Source organism: Hoplias malabaricus, chromosome 7 (genome assembly GCF_029633855.1).
Source record: "Hoplias malabaricus isolate fHopMal1 chromosome 7, fHopMal1.hap1, whole genome shotgun sequence".
In the NCBI taxonomy this organism is placed as follows: domain Eukaryota; kingdom Metazoa; phylum Chordata; class Actinopteri; order Characiformes; family Erythrinidae; genus Hoplias; species Hoplias malabaricus.
The window spans coordinates 33805565-33827941 of NC_089806.1; the positions used below are offsets into that span (position 1 = coordinate 33805565).

At 38.9% G+C, this 22377-nt stretch overlaps 1 protein-coding gene across 2 annotated transcripts in view; it reads left to right on the top strand.

Annotated features, from left to right (window-relative positions):
• Positions 1-19510, top strand: part of ptchd4 (patched domain containing 4) — a 42952-nt gene extending 23442 nt beyond the window's left edge. Inside the window, exons 3-4 of one of the 2 annotated variants that reach the window (XR_010803915.1) lie at positions 8872-10730; positions 18186-19510. Coding sequence is in view for 1 of the 2 variants with exons in the window: in XM_066677459.1 (XP_066533556.1) it covers positions 8872-10529 (1658 nt within the window). In the remaining variant the exon portion in view is untranslated. Of the gene's footprint in view, positions 1-8871; positions 11522-18185 lie in introns of those variants that run through there. The other variant, XM_066677459.1, reaches the window with a different exon arrangement.
• The last annotated feature ends 2867 nt before the right edge of the window (positions 19511-22377 follow it).

A 22377-nucleotide genomic window follows, 5' to 3' on the forward strand; every position in this document is an offset into this window, starting at 1 on the left:
CATTAGTTACATACATTAACCTAATTGTTCAGCCCTGCGTTAAACACTTCCTGAGTGTTTTCTGACTTTATTGAAGGATGACTATTGGCATGTCCTTAAAACTTTCTCACCTAGTACCAGTCACAGGAGCCTTTTGACGATGTGCTTCTTTGTCTGAAGCTCCATCCCATTTTGTACCTTTTCAGCAGCCACACAGCAACATGAGCTAGAGTCATTCATTCACCCAGTTGCTCCTGGAGACCTGGCACAGGGACATTCCTGTACAGGTTCCTGTCCCCAGGTGTCCTCTGACAAGGGAAAAAAATGGTAGGAGTAAGAATATCTATGGTGGGCATGTTCATACCGTTTTGATAATGCCAGAGGATGACAGCACAAAGAGGCTTCCCTGGCTCCAGCTGGCTCTCTCTCTCTCTCTCTCTCTCTCTCTCTCCTTATATTATAACCTTATAATAATATTGTTTAGTAGTTGATTATTTAAAATGTTAATAATTTAGAAATGCTCAAAATATTGGCCACAGAATATTGCCACCATTCAATCATCGTCTCCATCCAGATCAGGGTCACAGTGGGTCCAGAGCCTAAGGCTTTAAAATAGATGAGAATAAATGCTTTAAAACTGGTCAGAATTACAGACAAGTGTCAAATTAAAACTTAAACTAAGGCTTAATGGTGCAATCAGTCACTGTTTTCCACGGATCGCTCTTCACATTGACATTGACACCTAGTGGCCTGGATATGTCACATCTCTGAAACCTAGCCTAATTAGGGCTGCACCCATTTGGGGAACCCAACCCACTCTATGAAGTATAAACAAATGTAAACAATACGATTCCTCGTGCCACGTGAATTGTACGTTACAGAAAAAAAGAAAGATTTAAGAATCATTTTAATCACTATTGTTTACTATTTAGTGTTGGTAAAATGATTATTGCGCTTTACATTTCAGATTTCACCCGGACCTTCCTACTCATCATGTGATTTCTCCTGTTGTGTACGCTTTTTGCACTCTGTAAAACCGTGTGATTTTGGAGCAGTGTTCACAGCTCAGACGGCGATGGTGGGATCTGAGCTCTTGGTTTAGTGCTGTCATTTTTCTGCTTTGTGGTATTAATAAAGTTATGCTCTCCCCCTGTGCTCCCTCTGCTCATTTACATTCTTGAAGGGAAGAAAAAGCTTTGACAGAGGTGGTTTAGATGCGAAATCTCTGTCAGAAGAGCTATTTAAAGAACACACCCTCGCTCTGAATTTGCATATTGTTATTTTTTCCTCCCTTAATCTTTAGTTCACCTCCAGCCTGCCTATCAGGGTCAATGACAGCTCCTTCTCTGTGTGAAGCTCTGATGCTGCACATTTTTGTATTTTTGGATTATTAAAATCAGGCAGAGAATAAAGAAGGATGAACAAAGAGTGAGAGATGAACAATGTCGCAAAGTAGAATAATTAAAATAGACAGTCTTTCACAGCACAAAATGATACGTTAGCAAGTGAAGTCATCTTGAAAGAAAAGTCTGTCGTTTTTATCACTGAAATGTAGCAAACATGATTTAATTTGCGATTATTTGTTTATTTATTTTTTATAAAGTGCAGTTGAAAGCACATTACACAAAGAACCAACTTGTTTTGCAGTCCCTTAATGAACCAGTTTAAACTCCATAGAGTGGATCCTCCATACGGAGGTAGCCATTTTCTACACAGGTTAACCTCAGAATTTCTGGCCACTAGGCGTCAGTATAAAGGCTGTGTCATAACATGAAATAGAATAATCTGAGAAAATGTATTCATTCATTCATTCATTCATTCCCAGAACAATTGAGAACAACTCTCTGGACAAGGTGCAAGTCCATCACAGCTAGGGTGTCACACACTCACCCAGTCACTCACACACACCTTCTCTCCTACAGCTGACATCACCTATGTGTTTTTGCAATGAGGGAGAAAATTGGGACATTTCTCCTTTAAATCTTGTCAATCTCTAATTATGAGATTGATATAAAATATTGTACGTTTAGACCACAGCTAATTCCGACCCATCAATGTGATTGGCTGATGCCTCTTTACACATGAACAATGGAGAACTTCTAAAGAAAGTATCAGGTCTCGAGATGGAGTAGTCATTCACAGCAGGAGATTTTCTGCATCAGACATGCTCTCGCAGCGGGACATGAAACGTACATGAAAGCGTGTGCAGGAGAAACTCCGGAACATTTCCCTCTCTGTTCTCACATGTGCTGATTTCACCCAGAGTCTTTACTAGGGCATGAAGATGATAAGGTCTAAGTAAGGTGTGGGACGAATATTGTGGGTGGTCTTGTTCACACATACCTCCTCGGGGTAAACTCTGGAACATTTCTGGTTTACTGTGTATGTGTGAAAGGGCCATAAGAGACATTCTAGAATTGCCAGTATTACATAATGGCACTTGGAACAAAGCTCTTTAAGTATTATTCTGGCACAAATTCACATGACCTAAAAATGATGCCAGTTCTTACAAGACAACAGTGGAACAGCTCCCAACTGGAACCAAAAAATAGTAGGTTCTTCAGCATCAATCATGATGATGTATCTTGGCGTGAGATGAGATGGCAGAAATAAAATAATTCCGGCACAGAGGATCCGTTATCTCATTTCTGATTTTCCGGACCACCATTAGCCAGAGGTGTTTCTGGCATTTAAAAAACAGGAAAGCCCAAAATACATACGCTGTACGTGTTTCATCTCATTGTCTTTGTTTACATGTGGTTTTAATTTTGTACATCCAATTTTGTGGATTGTACAGAAAATATGGAGCGCAGGACTAATGAACGCAGAAATGTAAAAAGGAGCACAAAGTTTTGTTTGTAATATATAGCACCGGCTTCAGTGTTTTTTTTTTTCATTTTATTTAAAAAATATATACTAGATGATCTACCACTGAAGACCAAGAACATTTTGTTGATTTTAAGAATTATAATTACTTATTTCTATAAGCAATAAGGAGTTTTATAAATAAACAAAACGCCACAAAATGTCTCCTCACTACTTCCCTTTACAATATTTCAGGCAAGTACACACACTCACATGAAATAAGGTGAATAAAGCAGACCTCCTCTGTCTGTGAGATATAATACATGTGTAAATGTTCCAGAGTTCAGAGCCGTCCTGCTGAGCTTGTAAACTAACCAACCCCGAGCTGAGGCTCTGGCCAACTCGCATGATGTCGCGCCAAATACAGCCCCAGAAACACACACAAATGGAGCGTGTTCCTGTCATATTCGCACTGAAGAACCTACTGTTCTTCGATTCCAGCTGGGAACTAATTTTTCTGGTTTAGAAACCAGTTAATGTTGGTGGAAATGCGCAGAAAATTTCCAAATTTAGTTCATGAACTGGAATGTTAAATATGGCAGACGGTGTATTTCTCTCAGTTCTAACAGTTCATACTCGCGTATGCGTGTTTCAACGTTAGGAATCAGTCAGTAAGTGAAAAATGCCTCTTCTAGGCCAGCCCAGTAGGTGGTCTAAAAATAAAAGGAAGTCATAAGGAAATAAAAACAGGAATGTGCTTTCTCTGTCTCTTTTCTGAAGCTGTGGTCAGTGTGAGTCGAGGCACATTCTTTTACTTATCTCCTCTGCTCTGGTTCACAAGCTCAGCAGGACGGCTGTGGAGCAATACTCCAAAATACACACTTTATTTACATGCATATCTTATATCATCATGATCTGATCCCACTGTAAAAAGTGGATAAACCATGACTATATCCTGAATCTGTCCATTTATCTATGACTTTGGCACTTTCCTGATTAATGTTCTGTGATTAATGTTCAGCCTTGATTCCCATTAAAACTGGTGGAAATGAGGACCGTTTTGCTGAACAACACCCAGGTATAAAAATTCCTGAATGGAACATGTTGAAGAACCAGAATTAAGTTTGTTGATAAGGAATAGAAGGAATATACGAAGGAATGGAAAGAATTTACCTTATGGAATGATGATTACAAGCAAACCATTTTTCCCTGTCCTGTCTATCTTAAAATCTAACAATAAAAGTTGATAACAGAACTGTAGTTTAATCACAATAATACACTCGAGGTTTGTGCTATAATGTGAGGCATTGGCACTGATGTACTGATTAAAACCTATGACTGCAGTACACCAGTGACAGTCTCTTAGACATAAAGGTGCTGCAAATGGTTCTTTGACATTTCTGGTTCCATAAAGAAACATTTTTGCTAATAAAATTTAAATATGCAAAAAAGATTTTTTTTAATAAAAAAAATGAATTAATAAAATTATCTATCGTTACACTTATCTAGATACCCAAGGACGCTTTACAATCCACACTGCTCAGAACGTTTAGAACACTCAATCCACACACTGGTGAGAAGCGGCAGCCAAACGCGCACAGCGTACTCTCGACCAGTAACGATCGTCCACCTGGAGGACTGCATCGGGCACTAGGAAGCCAATTCACCTACCCTCCATGTTTTTGGACTGTGGAAGGAAAACCGGAGACCCCGGAGAAAACCCATGCAGACAACATGGAAACTCCACCCAGATGGGACTTGAACCCAAGATCTCAGCACTGAGAGGCAAACATGCTAACCACTAAGCCACCGTGCTGGTTTACAGCACTACTGGTTTACAGCAACTTCTGAATCACGGGGCAGAGGACTCTTGCAAGAAATACGTAACACTTTATGGGACAAATCTCCTAGCTACAATCTAGGAGGAATCTAGCTTGGTACTCCCAGTACTGACGTTATGTGGCAAAGAGGAAAGATAGAGCGAGAGCGGCCATACAAGTTTTAATACTGGACTGAATTTACACTGACTTAGCTGAAACAGACATAAGGACACAAGTTGGACTAGAAAGTATTTGTTGCCCTTTTTGCATGTGTTGCACACTTTTGTTGATGAAAGTGTTATTATCCGTCCAATCAGAAGATTTTAGGCTACTTCACCACACCCCCTTCTCACTCAAGCGAACCAATCGGAGTAGGGGAGGGCGGGACTAGTTTGTGAACGAAACGCTTCTCGAAGTTCTATGTAAGCGCTAGAAAAACAACATCCCGGACGTTTGTGAAATTCCGCCCGGACATTTTTTTAAGTCTAAAAAAGATGTCTGGGTAAAAGAAGACGTCTGGTCACCCTACAGACAGGGAGAGTATGTGTTAGTATAACCCCAGAGAGCCGGTTGTGTTTGAGTGAGCGAGCGAGGGAGAGAGAGATGTGTATGAGACAACAGTACTATAAACATGAATTACACTCAGCAGCAGGTAGGGGGTGCTCAGGAGACAAAAAATCCAATTCTTACATTGTATTCCTTTAAAACAAGTAAAATTGTCTCGAAATTGGTTGTGCAATCTTGTAGTCTTCCAAAAGTTCCTAAGGCAGGCTCATAAAGAGCAATATTACATATCTTCAGTAGATTTAAGACCCCTGCTAAGATAGTGTGATTAAATATACTTTTGGATCCAAGCTGTTGTCCATTGTATGGTTTCGTGCAGTTGTCACTTCACAAGGGACTTTTATGAATTAAGTACCACTTTTCTAGCATTCATGAGATTCATAAATAAGGCAAAACAAGCAGCTTCAAGCAGGGAGTTTTGCCCACTTAAGATTCCGTTTGTATCCTCTGTGTCACCGCCATATTACCTCAACTCTGGGAATTCCCTTGTCCATTCTTTCTTAATGAACGCTATGCCAAATTAGCACCAGAAAAGATGGTGACATATTTTTCAGAGACGCTGACTGCCACATGTGACAATTTCAAAGCTCAACTGTCATCTTTGTGTTTCTGTAATGCTTAAATCATTAATTTATCAGTGTTTAATAATGAAGAATGAGATGAACAAGAACTGGATGTGAGAGAATTGTGTATGACATTTCCTACAATTGCACAATGCATAAACAACAATCACATGATTAAGAATAGGCATTGTCTAATTCTCTGTGCTGCCCCCCCATTTAAACTAAGACTTGATGTCTGAGGATGTTTTCTGAGCAACAATATTGCATTATGTTGCATTTTGTTTTTATTTAGGGTGACCAGACGTCCTCTTTTACCGGGACATGTCCATTTTAGACTTAAAAAAGTCCGGGCGGAATTTCACAAACTTTTGTTTTTCTAGACCTTACATAGAAATTCGAAAAGCATTTAGTTTACAAACTAGTCCCGCTCTCCCATACTCCGTTTGGTTCTCTTGAGTGAGAAGGGGGCGTGGTGAAGTAACCTAAAATCTTCTGATTGGACGGTCTGACTGTAGAGCTACTGTTATTGGTCGATAACCTTCTCTGTATACATTTAATTGGTCAGCCTGCACGTCAGTAGTCGTCCACCCCCCCCCCCCTTTTTTTTTTTTTACCATCTCAGATCTGGTCACCCTATTTTATATGTTCACCGCTAAAACATATGAATAAATATAAGCATAAACATTATGATTCAAATGATTGGGGGGGACTTTTTTCAGTTCTTGTGGCTTATATGAATCTCCACAGTGAAGGTGAAGTGCAGGCACATGCACAGACATTTTTGGGGGCAGGTGCTCAAGCCAAAAAAAGGGCACCCATTGCCAAATTTTCAGTGGGTGTAACACCTAAATGCCCCCCCCCCCCCCCCTTTTTTTTTAAAGGAAACTTTGGGCCATGTAATGTTTTCAGCCGCACTATAATGTAAAGTGTTATGTTTCATTTTGCAACAAACACTGTCATTAACGTGTGAAGCAGCGGTTCTGCTAGAACACAGAATATATAAAGACTGGCCAACATATTTTGTAGATGTGGTTCCACCCCTGAATTATAGATAAATATTTTATGAATCTGTGCATTATTATAAACAGTGTACAGCCAAGGTATGTGGACACCTGCTCTTCTGAAATGAAGGAAATTAATAGCGTTTATCTCCTCTTAGCTGCAGTAATAGTCTCTAGTGTTCTGGGAATTCTTTAGACTCAATGCTAGAAAATCTCTGTGGAAGTTTGGATTGCATTTAGAAAGAAAAGACTAACAAACTTTTATGGCACTTTTGCATTTTTCTGCTGAAAGTTTCAATAGATAAATTTGGTACCTGTTACCTAGAACCATGTACTTTAGGTTAGAACCTAACCACTTGTTGTCCCAAATGAGCTGAATATGGACTAAACCTTTCCGAGCTTTTATTGGCCATCAAGACTTGTTCATTTCACAAAGAAATGCAGACATCCGGCACAAACTAGCCATTTGTAAAATCTCCAATCTACAGTAGAAATCACACTTGTTTTTATCCTACTCACAATGGCAGCTCATAAAATTATGCCATGGTCTTTTGAAAAGATTCAAACGCTCCTTGGATTGGTGGCTGACAAAAAAATATCAAGTGAGAGCTTGATGATGCAACAAGGAATGAAAAAAACTACTGATCTGTCTGAACTAATGCGCAATTAAAGTGTGTTCGGTCCCAGAAATCAACAACAACTTGTGAATGCACAAGTAAACAACATTTAAATATTATTAATGGTGTTTTCATGGGCTGCAATTCAGGAGGTAGCCAGGGAGCAAAATAAATGAATAGAGTTGAAAAGGGTAGATATTGGAAAAATGCCATCAGTGAGGTGAAATACTCATGTTGGGCACTAAGCTTAAAATCATAATGTCACAACAGTATGCAGTTACACTGCTCCACAGCCCAATGCTGGTGGGCTTAATACAATGCTGGTTAACAATTTTAACCTTATGTGCAGCTGCTCTAGGGTTTCCAATTTCATTCCATGCTTTTCTATGAAGATTTAACAAGCTGTATGTACAACTTGTCTGAGCCCACAGTTGTTGCTACATAAAGTAGCTGAATTCAGTAATTATAAGAGGTGCTCATAAACTTTTGGCCACATAGGGTACCTTTACTGAAAAGGTGAGCATTGTAATGCAGCTTTCTCCTTTGCCTTTGAAACTAATTCACACAAACTAATCAACGCCTCCAGCTGCTTAATAAAACTAAAAGCGAGGAAAGTCAATCCATCTGGCTCATTATATTGGCATAATCCTTTATACTTAATTAGCTTTGTCTCCTCTGTGTCAGGAAAAAAAGAGAACTGTATGATGTTGTAGAGCGTGGTAACGGGGTAGGTTTCCTATTCTCAGCAGTAAGAAGCAACATGGAGATGAGCTGAGGCCTCAGCACCCAGTGAAATATTTAGTAGATGCATGAGTGTAAAATTTATTCAAATGTTCAAAGGTAATGATATTCACTGTGTCTCAGAAGCTCTACTGCTGTCCATCACAAAGCCACAGAGCTATGTCAGCCTGGGTGCTGAGAATAGCATCCATCTGTGGTAGCAGAGCATTGTGGAAATTAATGTGAATGGTCATTTTTTACTTTAATACAGAGGTCATTTGATATATAACGTCGCTTTTCCACTGCATGGTACCTTTAGTACTTTACTCGGCTCGGCTCTACAAGCCAAACATCATCATCAGACAGATTATTAAAGTCTTATTGTTCCATGTTGCACTGTCCAGCTCTTGCTTAATGTTTCATAGGCCACCAGTTCATGGAGTGTTTTAAATCTTTTTAAAAAGTGCCAAGGTGTAATTATACAAGCTGCCATTGTGAGTCAAATATAAACAAATGCAGTCGTGGAGATTTTGCAAACAGCTAATTTGTGCTGGATGTCTGCATTTTGTCAAGATTGACAAGATTTTTCTGGCCAGTCACTGCTCTGCAATGTTTACATTTCACCTTTAATCCCTACTCTGCTTTTTTGGAACCATTAGCAAGTAGGGACAGAGGGATATAGACAAGCCATGTTAAGTAGGTACCATGCAGTAGAAAAGTCCCACAAGTCTCTTGTCATGAGTGATTCTTAAACTTAACAAAGTCAATCTAAAATGAGACTTACCTTGGTGTCTCTTTGCAGGGCACGGAACCAAAGGTGTGTTTGAGCTCCTGGCTGGCTGGAGAAGAACCCGGGAGAACTTGCCCTTCAAAGAACGTGTGGCAGATGCCTTCGCCGATGTGATGGTGTGCTACACCATGACCAGCTCACTGTACATCATCACCTTCGGCATGGGAGCCAGCCCTTTCACCAACATTGAGTCTGTGAAGGTGTTCTGCCAGAGCATGTGCGTGGCCATCTTGGTGAATTACTTCTACGTTTTCTCCTTCTACGGCTCCTGCCTGGTGTTTGCTGGCCAACTGGAGCAGAACCGCTACCACAGTGTGTTCTGCTGTAAGATCCCATCCCTGGAGTATCTGGAGCGCCAGCCCACATGGTTCAAGGCCATGATGAGCGATGGCCACGATCTGTCCACACACCATGACAGTGTGCCCTACCAGAACCACTTCATCCAGCACTTCCTAAGGGAGCATTACACAGAGTGGATTACCAACACCTATGTCAAGCCCTTCGTGGTAATCCTCTACCTTATTTATGCTTCTTTTTCGTTCATGGGATGTTTACAAATCAGTGATGGCTACAACATAGTAAACTTGTTAGCCAGCAATTCCCCCAGTGTGTCATTTGCCCTGACACAGCAGAAACTTTTCAGCAACTACAGCCCCGTGATTGGGTTCTACATCTATGAGCCTATAGAATACTGGAACTCTACAGTGCAGGAGCACCTCAAGACACTAGGGCAGGGCTTCAACAAGATTTCATGGATCGATAACTACTTTAACTATCTGAAGGTTGCCAATGTCAGCGCTTCAACCAAAAGTGATTTTATAAACATCCTCAAAAATTCTTTCCTGAAGAGTCCGGAGTATCAGCACTTCACAGAGGACATAATTTTCTCAAAAAATGGGGATGAGTATGACATCATTGCCTCCAGGATGTACCTGGTTGCCCGGACTACTGAAAAGACTAGGGAGGAGGTGGTGGAACTGCTGGAAAGACTCAGACCGCTCTCCCTGATAAACAGCATCAAGTTCATTGTCTTCAACCCCACCTTCGTGTTCATGGACCGCTACAGTTCCTCGGTGGTCTCGCCGATCCTGACATCGGGTTTCAGTGTCCTGACCATTCTCATCCTCACCTTCTTCCTCGTCATCAACCCACTGGGGAACTTCTGGTTGATCTTGACCGTGACCTCTGTGGAGCTGGGCGTCTTAGGCCTCATGACGCTGTGGAATGTAGACATGGACAGCATCTCTATCCTGTGCCTTATTTATACTCTCAACTTCGCCATGGATCACTGTGCCCCCCACCTATACACCTTTGTACTGGCCACTGAGCACACCAGGACTCAGTGCATCAAGATCTCACTCGAGGAGCATGGGGCGGCCATCTTGCAGAACACCTCGTGCTTCGTGATCGGGATAATGCCCCTGCTTTTTGTGCCTTCCAACCTGACCTACACACTGTTCAAGTGCTCGCTCCTCACCACCGGCTGCACAGTCTTGCACTGTTTTGTCATCCTCCCTGTCTTCTTGACTTTCTTCCCGCCCTCCAAGAAGAGGCACAAGAAGAAGAAACGGGCAAAGAGAAAAGAGAGGGAGAGGGAGAGGGAGCGGGAGAGGGAGGAGATCGAGTGCATCGAGGTCAGGGAGAACCCAGACCATGTGACCAGCGTCTGAGTCGTAGGGGTGCATCCGGCCATGTGGTTAAAACAGGGAGAGCATGTCCTGTCCAGTGGGGGGGCAATGTCATGTAGCACTTCACAGGTCCAGGAGGGTCCGAGTGAAGGCGCCCCCTCTACCTTTCTCTCTCTTTCTCTCCAGAGTGGGATGACCTTCAACAGCTCCAGCAATCAGCAGTCTTGATGTCTAGCATAGGAGGTATTTATAAAGTGCACCCTTCGTCCAGAGCAGTGTATAACATCTGCAGCTATTTGCTTCTGTTGCCAGTTCACCAGAGAAAGCTGCCAAAGCCCTTGGGGTAAGAAAACAATTATATCAAATGCACCAGGAAACCTGTAACAGATTCCACAATTGTTCAGTGCAGCATGAACCAAACTTTTTTTTTCCACAGTTATTATTAAAGCAGTTTATTAGGGGTTGCATACTGATGTGTTGATATTTTACCTTTTACTTACCCATTTAAAACATGGCTAAAAACCTTGAAATTGGTTAAATTGGTTATTCCAAACCACTGGTTATGTACTTTTACCAGATGGCACAATAACACTTTTTCTTTTCTGACACCAATAATAATAATATTATTTCTTTAATAGTTCTATAGATCTGTCCCAACTCAAAATTTTATTCACAGGCCATGGTTCTGGTTTTAAAACCCAAACACATGTGTGAAAGAACATGAGCATGTGCTTATAAATGTTGTGAGTCAGCTGAGGCAGATGTTATACACTGTTCCTGCAGCACAAATGAATAGGATTATAGATAGATTTCTCAAGCTGCATTTCAGTGGAAAAATGTGTTCTTTGTACTGTTATAAAAAATGTCTCTTCCCATACCACTAGCTGCATATCAGAGATGTAATACATGAGGCAGCAATCATGTGTTAGCAAAAGGAACAATTATCCTAGTGCTAAATCATGGGTAATTTCAATATATGTGTCCAAAATTGTTTGCAGACATGCTGGCCCACCATGAAATACAGCACTTACATCCAGGGATAAATCTCCCAAAAAAACATAGCAAAGGGTTATCGAAAGTGCTCAAGGGTGTGAAAATTAGATTTCAAGACAAGCTGAACTCACTTGTGGATTGTTGGAACAATACATGCAACAGCTGACTGGTTATAGTGTGTTGACTTTTTAACTGAGCTTCTGAAAGAGTTTCGCCAATTGAAGGCTTGTTACAGTTAGTGGCACACACAGGAATCTGCTATCAATTGTTTATTCAGCTGTCTAATTTGATTATGTCATCAAACATATTTGGCAGATTAGATAAAAGAATGGAATCTGTGTGGAATCAATGTAATACATCATAACAGACACAGGCATAACGAGTTGGATTTGCTATTTGTCCTACCCTAACCTTAATACACTGTTCATTTTCAACAGCATATATTTTGAAAGGAAAGTTCCATCTCAGATAGTGGTGCTCACACCTTAAGATGACTGAGCTCTTTAGTTGTAGTTGAATTGTAGAACAGCATTCAATGAGTCAATTTTTTTTTAAACATTTTAATTTATTTTTCAGTCCATGGCTACTCTCAATACTGGTGGAACATATCCTTTTTTTTTTTTACAGTACCCTTGCTCTGTTAATTGTATCCACTGCTTACATGTGTGCTTTTACTAGCTGGTCAAGGGTAGCATCCCAGTAAACCATTAGCCGTTGATTCAACGTTGAAATAACGTAATGACTGCCGTCTAATCAACATTGATGGCAAGGTTGAAAATGAAATTTGAAAAGACGTCCAAACACAGACATTGAATAGACGACTATTAGACGTATTTTGGACGTCCATTGACGTTATTAATTGGTTCCGAAATAAATTACTTGTATAAAACCCATTTTGGAAGTCCACTGACTTTATCGATTGGTCACCACATAACTAACTTATTAAGATGGATTTTGGACGTCCATTGACGTTTTTTTTAAATATGTCCTTGACGGACAGACTACTTTTAGACCTATTTTGAACGTCCAGGGACGTTCCTTGTTTACTGGGGTGTGTGCTTAGAAAGGAATTGGCCAGTGTTACATTCATTTGACCTTACTGGTCCAGTACAGGCACTTGATGTCCCTGTAGAGTCATTCCAAAGGCAAGTGGTCCCTCTACATGTAGGAGACCCACATTGGTCAGAGTTGACAAGGCACATGGGAGTTATTTGGACCAAATGGATGGTACAGAGCTTGAATGAATAGAGATTCTAAAAGAAGAAAAATGTTATGGAAATAGATCACAGATTTAACATTTCTGTTGCAGGTTCTTGATATTAGATGCTTCACAGTAAATTATACTAAAGTCCATTTGTTTAATGGAGCTTGCATTATGCCATGCGGTGGTTTAGATATTCAGTGAGACAAAGGCCCAGTGATTTTTACCACGAGTGAGACATAGTGAATCTTCTGTAAATGTCCACCATGTCCATTTAACCAGTGGTTGGAGACGATATAAAATGCAACATATAAAAAAAAAAACTCAGCAAGAAAACAGAGACCTCATGACTAGCACTCAGTTATTCATCACTCAGTGTCTACCACTGATGGCATCACCATGTTTTGGGAGCCATAAAATATTTGTGATAGGAAGAGGGCATGAAAATTTAATAGGCTATATAAAAAACTGCATACTAAAAAATCATATACTTCCCAAAAAAGACTGTCTACCGCATGTAATGTATGTATGCATGTGTTTAGTTAATGTGCATTTTACTTTTGGATTCATAATTTGAGAAATGTTGCTACAGTATGTTCTTTGGGTTTTTTGTTTACTGACTTTTATGCATAATTGATATCATCTTGTCTGTAACTTAAAGAGCTATCTGTTTTATTTTGGTTGTTATTTTTATTTTTTTTTTGTGCTACCAACCAGAAAAAAGACACGCACACACACACACACACAAATATATATATGAATTGTATAATATATTGTACAGAATTTTATAGTTTTTTAGAAAAAAAATTAAACGTGAAAGAATTTTTTAAATTCAGAAATTCTTATTATAAAACTCAATAAAGTACAAAAATAAAGAAACACTAAGCCGAGTAGGCCAGTAATAAATTATGGAATGTCAACTGCATACTAAACAGATCAGTTCTTTCCACACAGAGAATGTTTGATGTTAAATAGATCCTATAGTGTTTGGTAAGTAAGCCACAGTTGCAAGTCATTCACTTAAAGCTGTTGTTAGCATAAATGACACTGAATAGCGATACATAACCAAAAAACTAAACGTTTAAAAATCCTTTAGGCAATTTATAAGATAGAAATAGACAAATATACAAATGCTCATTGCTACATAGTACTATGAAATGCCAAATTATGATATCATCAGGAGAAAAAAAAAGAAATACAACAGCTGAAACCCATATTAGCTAATATTATGAATTATTAGGACAGTCTTTAAAGTTACTTCTGGTAGACCAGAGGTTATATTGTATTATTAGGAGAGTATGTTACCCACAGCATGCTCTGCATTTACAAGTCTGTCTGGAACAATGTATTGTCTTGGACAAGGCCATTAATCTGTCATACTGCACTGCTTATCATACTGCTTATTATCTGATTTATTTACATTTGACATTTTTTGCACAAATTAAAGTTACCTGTTCTAAACTACTGACATAAAACATTTTTCTACACAGATCCATATTCCTTGGCCAGCAAATCAAAATATGCACTTTAATGGTCGTTTTCCTGTTACGTTTCTTCAAATAGACTGAATGCTAACATCATTATTTACATTTTCTTTTCTACTCTGAAGTTCAGATCCAGCTAGACATTTGAAGGTCGCGTAACTTTGCAAAATGTCTCAGCAAGCTTAGACTTAAAAAAAATTCTCAATTTTAGTACAGTTAGCAGGCTAACGTAACCATGGACAGCTAAAATGCAAAAGGACACAAAACTACTTTTAATAATTTAAGTTTTTAGTGGGCCAAAGTGCTAAACACCCAGTTGTAGCAAGACAGGGTCGCTAATTGCGATGGTTGTTGGTATCAGGTTTAATTTTGTTGTGCTGCTCTGAGCTAAGAATGGTAGCATCACATTTATTAAGCTGGCCAAGTAACCTTCTGTAAACAGCAGCAACATAAGATTAATAAAAATAATACAGTATATTAACTAAGTTAGTGCAGCCTCTCTTTTGTGATTATTTATAGCCAGTAGAGAAAAAATAAATGCTTAAATGTTCAGGCTTAGACTCAGCTTAGGCTTTTCCTCAAGTCCAGATCTTCAGTAGTGCAATATCATGAAGCAACACAACCAAAGCTACAGTTTTATTGGTCAAAGATGTAAAGCATGTTGTAGTTCACCAGAGTTCACCAGAGGCACAAAACGTCAAATATGAAGTTACATTTAACAAATAAGAGCTATTTGACTATAATCTGTAAATGACCAGTGTCCAATTATAATATTGTCAATATTTTTGTAAATCTTTCTGTATGAATTTTATTGACCAATTGATTGGCTATATTATTCATATTCATAAAAGGGAACGTCTACAATTGCGGAAAAACACAGTTTGGATTGTTTACATTCAGAAGCACTGAGTCTTTTAAGGTGGAATGTTATGTTTGAGGGAGAAAAACGACTGAACCTTAAACTAACACTGAAAGTCAAAGTCTACCATTGTGGGGTACACTGTTCTCTGATTCCTTTACACTCTGAAACTCTGCGTCTTATAAGGTGGAATGGTACATTGGAGGGCAAAAAATGACTGGTGTTTGAACATGGCTGAAGTTTTTATTCACTGTTTGAATTACCACAGAACCTATTTGTAACTCGATTGTTGTTTAGTTTTGTAGCAACTTTTGTAATGCAGTTAGCTGTTTCACGAATTTGGAGACATTTCCACCTTAAGTGATAAAAAACGTCAAAAATATGTCAGTATGACCAACCTATGGAGCAGGTATAAAGCGATATCCTCATCTCAGTTCATGCTTTTCAACGTTTGGAGTTCACTCCATTGTGTAAAATGCCGTTGCCATAAGCAGAGAGAGAGAGAGAGAGAGAGAGAGAGAGAGAGAGAGAGAGAGAGAGAGAGAGAAGCACTAGCATACCAGACCAAGACTTAATTTACAGACACTTTGTAAACATTAGGCTAATTTTAATAATGCAAACTGCATGCTGGGGAGAAGCAAATTTTGATTAAATATCTTCTGAATTTTATACAAAGTGTTTTTTTGATTACAATTGTTAACATCTCCTTTAAGTCTTTAAGTTCATCATATACTGTAATTGGTTAAAAGTAATTAATACAATTGAAGATCTAGATACATGTGTTGTGCTGGGATGATCTTACTTCTGAATTGAGAATAATCCACCAACCAAAATTACCAAGTCAAAACAGATATTGATGTAAGAAATGAACATCTATAGAGGTCTGTAATGATCTATAATAGCATATATTACATTATGCATATCATGTCTTCCTAGAAAGTCATCTACTTTGCTTGGTTCTAACCTAGCTTGATACTGATAACATGATAGGATTTAATTTGTTTATAATATCATCTTACTTTTTTAGATATGGTCAAAACAAAAGGTACCACAGTTTGAGAAATACAGATCTGTAAAGAATATCTAGAACTATGATCTATAAAGAATATCCAGGAATATCCCGAGACAAAATCCTTGTGGCATGTAAAATCTCCAGATAGGCTACTGTACCATAGGCACTTGTGCCAGTGAAGTGTATTGTGGTTTACATGTGGATTAGGGTTAGTGGTGATCCTATAAAGGGCCACAAGGTCCACCTCTAATAACCAAATTTAGGTGAGCTTTAGTAAGGCATGGGTGCATCCTACGATAAGTTTGAACCTTATTTGTTCCATATACATTATACAGCAAAAGTGATTAACAAGAATAAAAGCCAACATTGTCAATAGGGAAAACAATTTTGAGACTTCTCTGTTTATATAATCAGATATTTAAGTTTTATTTTGCAGATTGGATAAATGTGCTGGTCAAGATGTAAGCTCAATATGTAACACATAAATATTTGCAGCATACTTCATGGCTGGTGCTATCTGCTATGGGGGAGGAATTGAGCCATTTTAAATTAGTAGTTAAACAAGTACCCCTATCTAAATTACACTGTCCAACAGTGTGTAGACATCACTTCATCTCTGGAGTTCTGCTATTTTAAGGTTCATTCACTGTGGATGCAGAAGTTTGTGTACACACTGCTTTTAATAACTCCATAGACATGTACAAAGTAGGGTGCTCTGGAGCAGCTGCACATGAGCTTAAGGACATCATGCCCAATGTCAAGCGTCAGCTAGTTGAATACGAAGCCCCATCTTTGCTTACCCAACCATACAGGCCTGAAAAGCAGGGGAAATATGTTCTCTAAAATGGTAGAGAACCACCTGGTGCCTTTTGGCCATATAGTGCACATTGTGAAGTTTGTTTGTTCTTCATCTGACCTGTTTGAACACAGGTGTTGTGTCTGAATGCTGAAACGTTGTAGCCAAGGGTAATTTCAATGCAATACATTAAGATCATTGTGGAAATATTATCATCACACATCCAATTATCCTGAGAGTAGAAAACTGTGTAAATCTGTACAAACAACACACACCAGCATAATTTTTTCATGATCAGGTCATGTACACTACAGAGCAATAATATGAAACACTTCTGTTCTGTCTTCAGTTTCTTCCCATTCTGCAGCTAGACCGAGTTTAAAGGTCACTGCATGTGAAAACTGCATGTTACTTCTCTTTTCAGAATCTAAACATCACAGCTTTTAGTTAATTAAAGATAGTTCTAAAAAAATTAGACACTTATTTCCTCAAGGCGGAATAACTAGTAAAATGAGGTCATCATTGCTCTTGCATATTTGTTATGCCACGTTGTGTATATGTGTGTTTTGGTCTGCCACCGAACAATGGTGCGCATATCCCACCTTGCCCAAAAAGCATTTAAAGGTTTAGAACCTTTCTGAGTAAAGGCTTAAGTCTCATCAAATATCTCTAAAGAAGCGCTACTGTTTATACTGACCTGTAGAAAATGTGTTTGTTTGTGTACACATAAGTGCTTATTAGTATAAGTGAGTCATAATGAGTACCTTGACTAGGAGGTCGATGTTTGTTTTCTTAAAACACTCAAATTTGTCCTAACTGAAGTAAAGCCTACAGTATATGGATAGTTAGCTTGGATGTAGGTAAATCTATCACATCAAACATCCTCAGGACACTGTGTTTTAGAGCAATGGTCAAAACAGGCAAAAAATAATGACGTTTTAATGTTGCGTTGTGTTTACATGCATACAAATAATACAGTCCTTTTGGCAGTAATATGATAGGTCAAATAGATATCTTATGTAAGATGTTAATCGTTATGGGAATACAAAACAAAATTTATGAAGGCAAATTAATGCAGGAATTTGTGTTAATTAAAAACAAAATAACAGCAATTAAAAAAATGTAACTGAAGGTTTAAAACGGTTTTGAAAAATACAGCACTTTAAGAAAATATGTATTGATTTTTTTCAGTTTAAATATAATTTTAGGTTAAATTCTGGGATACTTTTGAATAAGTTATTTTCATTTTATATAAATATGTTGTTATTTGAGCTTTTTTTTTTGCAGACTTTATATTTTCAGATTCTAATCAAATATTTTACAGTTTCAAATCTTATTTTTTTTCACTTTCAGACTTGCAGCCTTGATCTGACATGGGCATGGCATCAGCTGAGAGGGGTGTGGATTAATGAGTGAAAGCATTACAAAGAAGGCTGAGGACATTTTCTTCAAACACGGCCTTCAAGAAACACTTAGAACTTTTCTAAATACAGTACTTACCTGACTGACCGTGACAAAGGAAGAAAGCTGTTTAAACTCTGTCTGGTTGTGCAGCTTAACAGCCACAATTTAAAGATGGTCTTTTCCCGTTTCCACAGCTCTGTGAATGCAGCATCTACTGACCAGTGACAGAGCTCTGAGAACGAAGCATGTACTGACCAGTTTGAAATGAAGTTTAGGCAATTTCCTAAGCAATGATGAAGGAACACCTTGATTTTAGAAAGAAATCAGATTACTTGGTGACTCATGTAGACTCTGAGGTTTCTCATTATTAGATTACTACAGTGCTTATAAAACTGTTGAATGGATTATTGCCAAAATCAGATTTTCTGAAGTCATCAGATGATTGTGTGCATGTAAACACTCTCAGTAATATTTGGTATTAACTAGTCGTGCTGAGACTGAATCTGCTCCAGGTCAGCGTCTGCTATACACACGATCTTGCATTTGGTTGTACCATGTTCTTTACAATATGTAGTACTTGAAAATCATAATTGTGTTTTATGGTAATATAAACATGTTGAATATTGTATTGCACTGGTTAATCTAAATATTTAGTAAATTAAGTGTTAAGTGTTTCATTTCAGAAGAACTTTCATGTCCCCACTTTGTGTTTTTTCAAATGGCATCAGATTTACCGTTGCCTCATGAGGGGTGAATTTGAATGTGTATTTGTTTTTGTGTTTGGGCACCAAAGCATGGTGGAGTGGTTGGTTGTGGAACACTGTGATGATGAGTAGTTTTTTCAGATTTGGTAGCTTTGGTGAGGGATCAAAGCCATTGATTTTAAATGTTGCTAATAATCCTAGTGAGACGGGTTCAGTGTCTACTACATCTAGCAGGTCTCCTTACTGTAATTGATTCCACTGGACCACTTATGTAACATTAACATATATGATCAGGAGATAAAGTTCAAGACCCGGTGATGCCACAGTTAGGGATAGGCAGTATCTTCATTTCTGGAGGGGCTTACTTTCAAATCTATCATTCAATAAATGTTAAACCTTCAGTCTGAACACAACTCGGTGAAACTGCAATTCTTACCAACGGCTGAGCAACCGATGTGTGTTCACGATAAAAAGTAGTAAGAGAGAGTGGCTTGTGCTAGACTAACAGAAAGATAGAAATGAGGCAGATTCTGCCATGTTTGGAACCTTAGCTGGCCAGCTAGGCTTAGATATGTGCAAACACCACAGCACAGACCGTGTTCCAGCGAACTGCGGCTTACACCACGTTTTTAGTGTCAACTGAAGAGTCTCTGAATTATCTTTTCAGTCATCTTCCACAGCAAAGTCAAACTGGTAAATCTGTTCCCCACCTGTTTTCAGAGCATGGTATCACCAATCCATGAGCTCCCACAGCACCCCCTCCCAGTGACACTGTTAAATGCACATGAATGAGCTAATTTGGCAATGTACTGATTATATAGACACAGAACAGGATCTGGATGCACCAGACACATGATCATTTTGAATAGTGCCCTCATTTTAAGATGCCATTCACATTTTTATATACTGTGGTATATGGTATTACAGTTACACAGCCCAAGAATAGCCACTGCCATTTGTGGCTTGAAGTCCCATCTCTCTGGGTAGCTCGGACGGGCCTTTATCTCCCTGTTCACTCAGTATTAAGACCAATTTATGCTTCTACACCGTAAGCATCGCATAGATAGTGTGTAACCACATACCTTATGCCATACGACATAGCCTTATGCACACATCCCCAAAAAGGTGACTATGCATCAGACCTCAACAAACGTGATTGGCCCGCAGTTTGACTTTGAGGAGAATTTAATGGAAGATGTCTGGAAATTGCAAAAATTGCATGACAACAAATTCAAGGTGAGAGATTTTGGTTTGGATGTCATGGAATGTATAATGAGGTGGAAGCCCTACTCCCTACATAAATGTACTTCACAGATTATAAAACTAATACTACTACACCCAGACAGTGCACTAAATGTTAGACAGAGAGGCGTGAAACTGAAAGCCCAATATGAATGGTTGAATTATCCGACGTACATTACACTGTTTGAATGCATGGACCATAATTTTATGACTTACCTTGTGCATTACATAGGGTGGAGGAAGATATTTGTGATTCAGCCCTAGTGTGCAGAGCAATATAAACACATCAATGCAAGTATAAACACTAACAAGTACATAGGGCACATGCGCAGGTTACACCGTAGACTCATTGCAGAAACATAAATTGAACTATAGGCTACTATATGTGGGGATCCATTAACTGATGTAACATTCAGCAGTTGATGTCCATATCCAAGCATTTTGAGTTGTCCAGTACTGTTGTGTTCAGCCTTGGTAGCATCATGTGATGAAGGAGACCTAGCAAATGGGTGAGAAATAGTAATGAATAAAAGTTGGGTAAAAATCATATATATTTCAGGACCAATCCAATCAGAGGCAGACATTTGATCAAAGTAAGATGCCAAATATTGTTTAAGAAGCTGAAATGGGACAATACTTGTAGACAGGTCTTTGTGAGACTGCTAGAGTTTTTCAGGGCTATTTTTGGCTCTACCTTCTTCAGTAATTCTGCCTCTGTTCTTGTTCTTGTGGCTTGTTTCTGAAACACTTCCTCCAACTCTGCTTCCTTCTTCTCTTCCACTGTTGTTTTCTTCTTTCTCCTCCTGTTCTCTGCCCTCTTTCCTCTGTTCCTCTACTTCATTCCTGTTTTCACCTTCATCCTCCTGTTTTCTGTTAACTCTCCATCTCTGTTTCCTTTTCCAGTAGTTATCCCTCCACGTGTTTCCTCCTATTTTTCTGTTTTTCTTTGATCTCTGTTCTCTTTCCTCTCCACCTCTTCTCCCCTGCTGTTTTCATCTGTTTTATCTTCTACCAACCTTTTCCCACTTTTAACCTTCTCATCTTGTCTTCCTGTTTTCTTCTTCCTACTCCACCTGTGTTTTTCTTCCTCATGTTTTTAAGTTCTCAACCTCCTTCTCCACCTTCCCCCTCCTCTCCCGACTCTCCACTTCTGTGTTCTATTTCTCATTTCCCCCCCTTCTTTTATCATGGGTTTCTCATTCTCTCTCCATTTCTGGGGTCTCCTTCTTTCTTACACCGCTTTCTGTTTCCTCCTCCACCTCTGTGTTTTTTCTGCTTGTCACTGGTTGCTGTGCAGACGCTCAGTCATTGCAGGTTGTTAATTCAATGAACTGCCTCTATTGGGTTACATAACTTATCTGCAGTGGGTCTGTTTTTTTCCCCCTTGCTCTGGGCTGCTTCAGTGCTCTTCAAAGGCTGCTGTGAGAAAAAGAGTGTAAGACAAAACCAAAGAAAACAGGAGGGAAAAAAATAAAAAAAAAAGGTCCGCCGCTTACCCGGAGCGTGCCAGATGAGCTGTACACAAAATCTGTTTATGTGCTCGCTGTGGTCGCTGAACAGGAGAGAGAGAGAGAGAGAGAGAGAGAACAAAAGAGAAAAAGAACTAGCAAAGCAAACAAACAAGCAGAACTGAGAGAAGGTTCTCCAGTAATATTGCATTTGTTGTATATTTCTCATGTTTATTTATTTATTTGGTTATTCGTGGAGCACATGCTATGGATCTCTTTGTCGCTGAAGGAACGTCTAATTTAAAAAAGCCCAACAGCAGAGGCATTACTCTGATAACTAGCATGTTAAAAGAGAACATAAAAAAGTACCACACTACAAACGGCCATAAAAAGAATCCAACACAAACAAACACGTCTTCCAATAACGCAACGTTTATTGCGACATGCAGCGAAGGAATCCCACCACACTGTCCATCTCTTTATTAATGGTCAGTTATGCAGCTTCAGACCGAATACAAACCCATCTCTGGAACAACTCTTGTAGCGTGCAACAATTTTAACTCATACTGGGGTGGTTTCCCAGACAAGGATTAAGCCTAGTCCTGGACAATCCCTGCCTGGGAAACCACCCCATAGTCGTAAGAAATACATAAAGGAAATGATAAATATATATAAATATAATCAAACAATTTAATTTATACTACTACTAATTATAATAGAAATAAATATCAATAATAATAACAACAA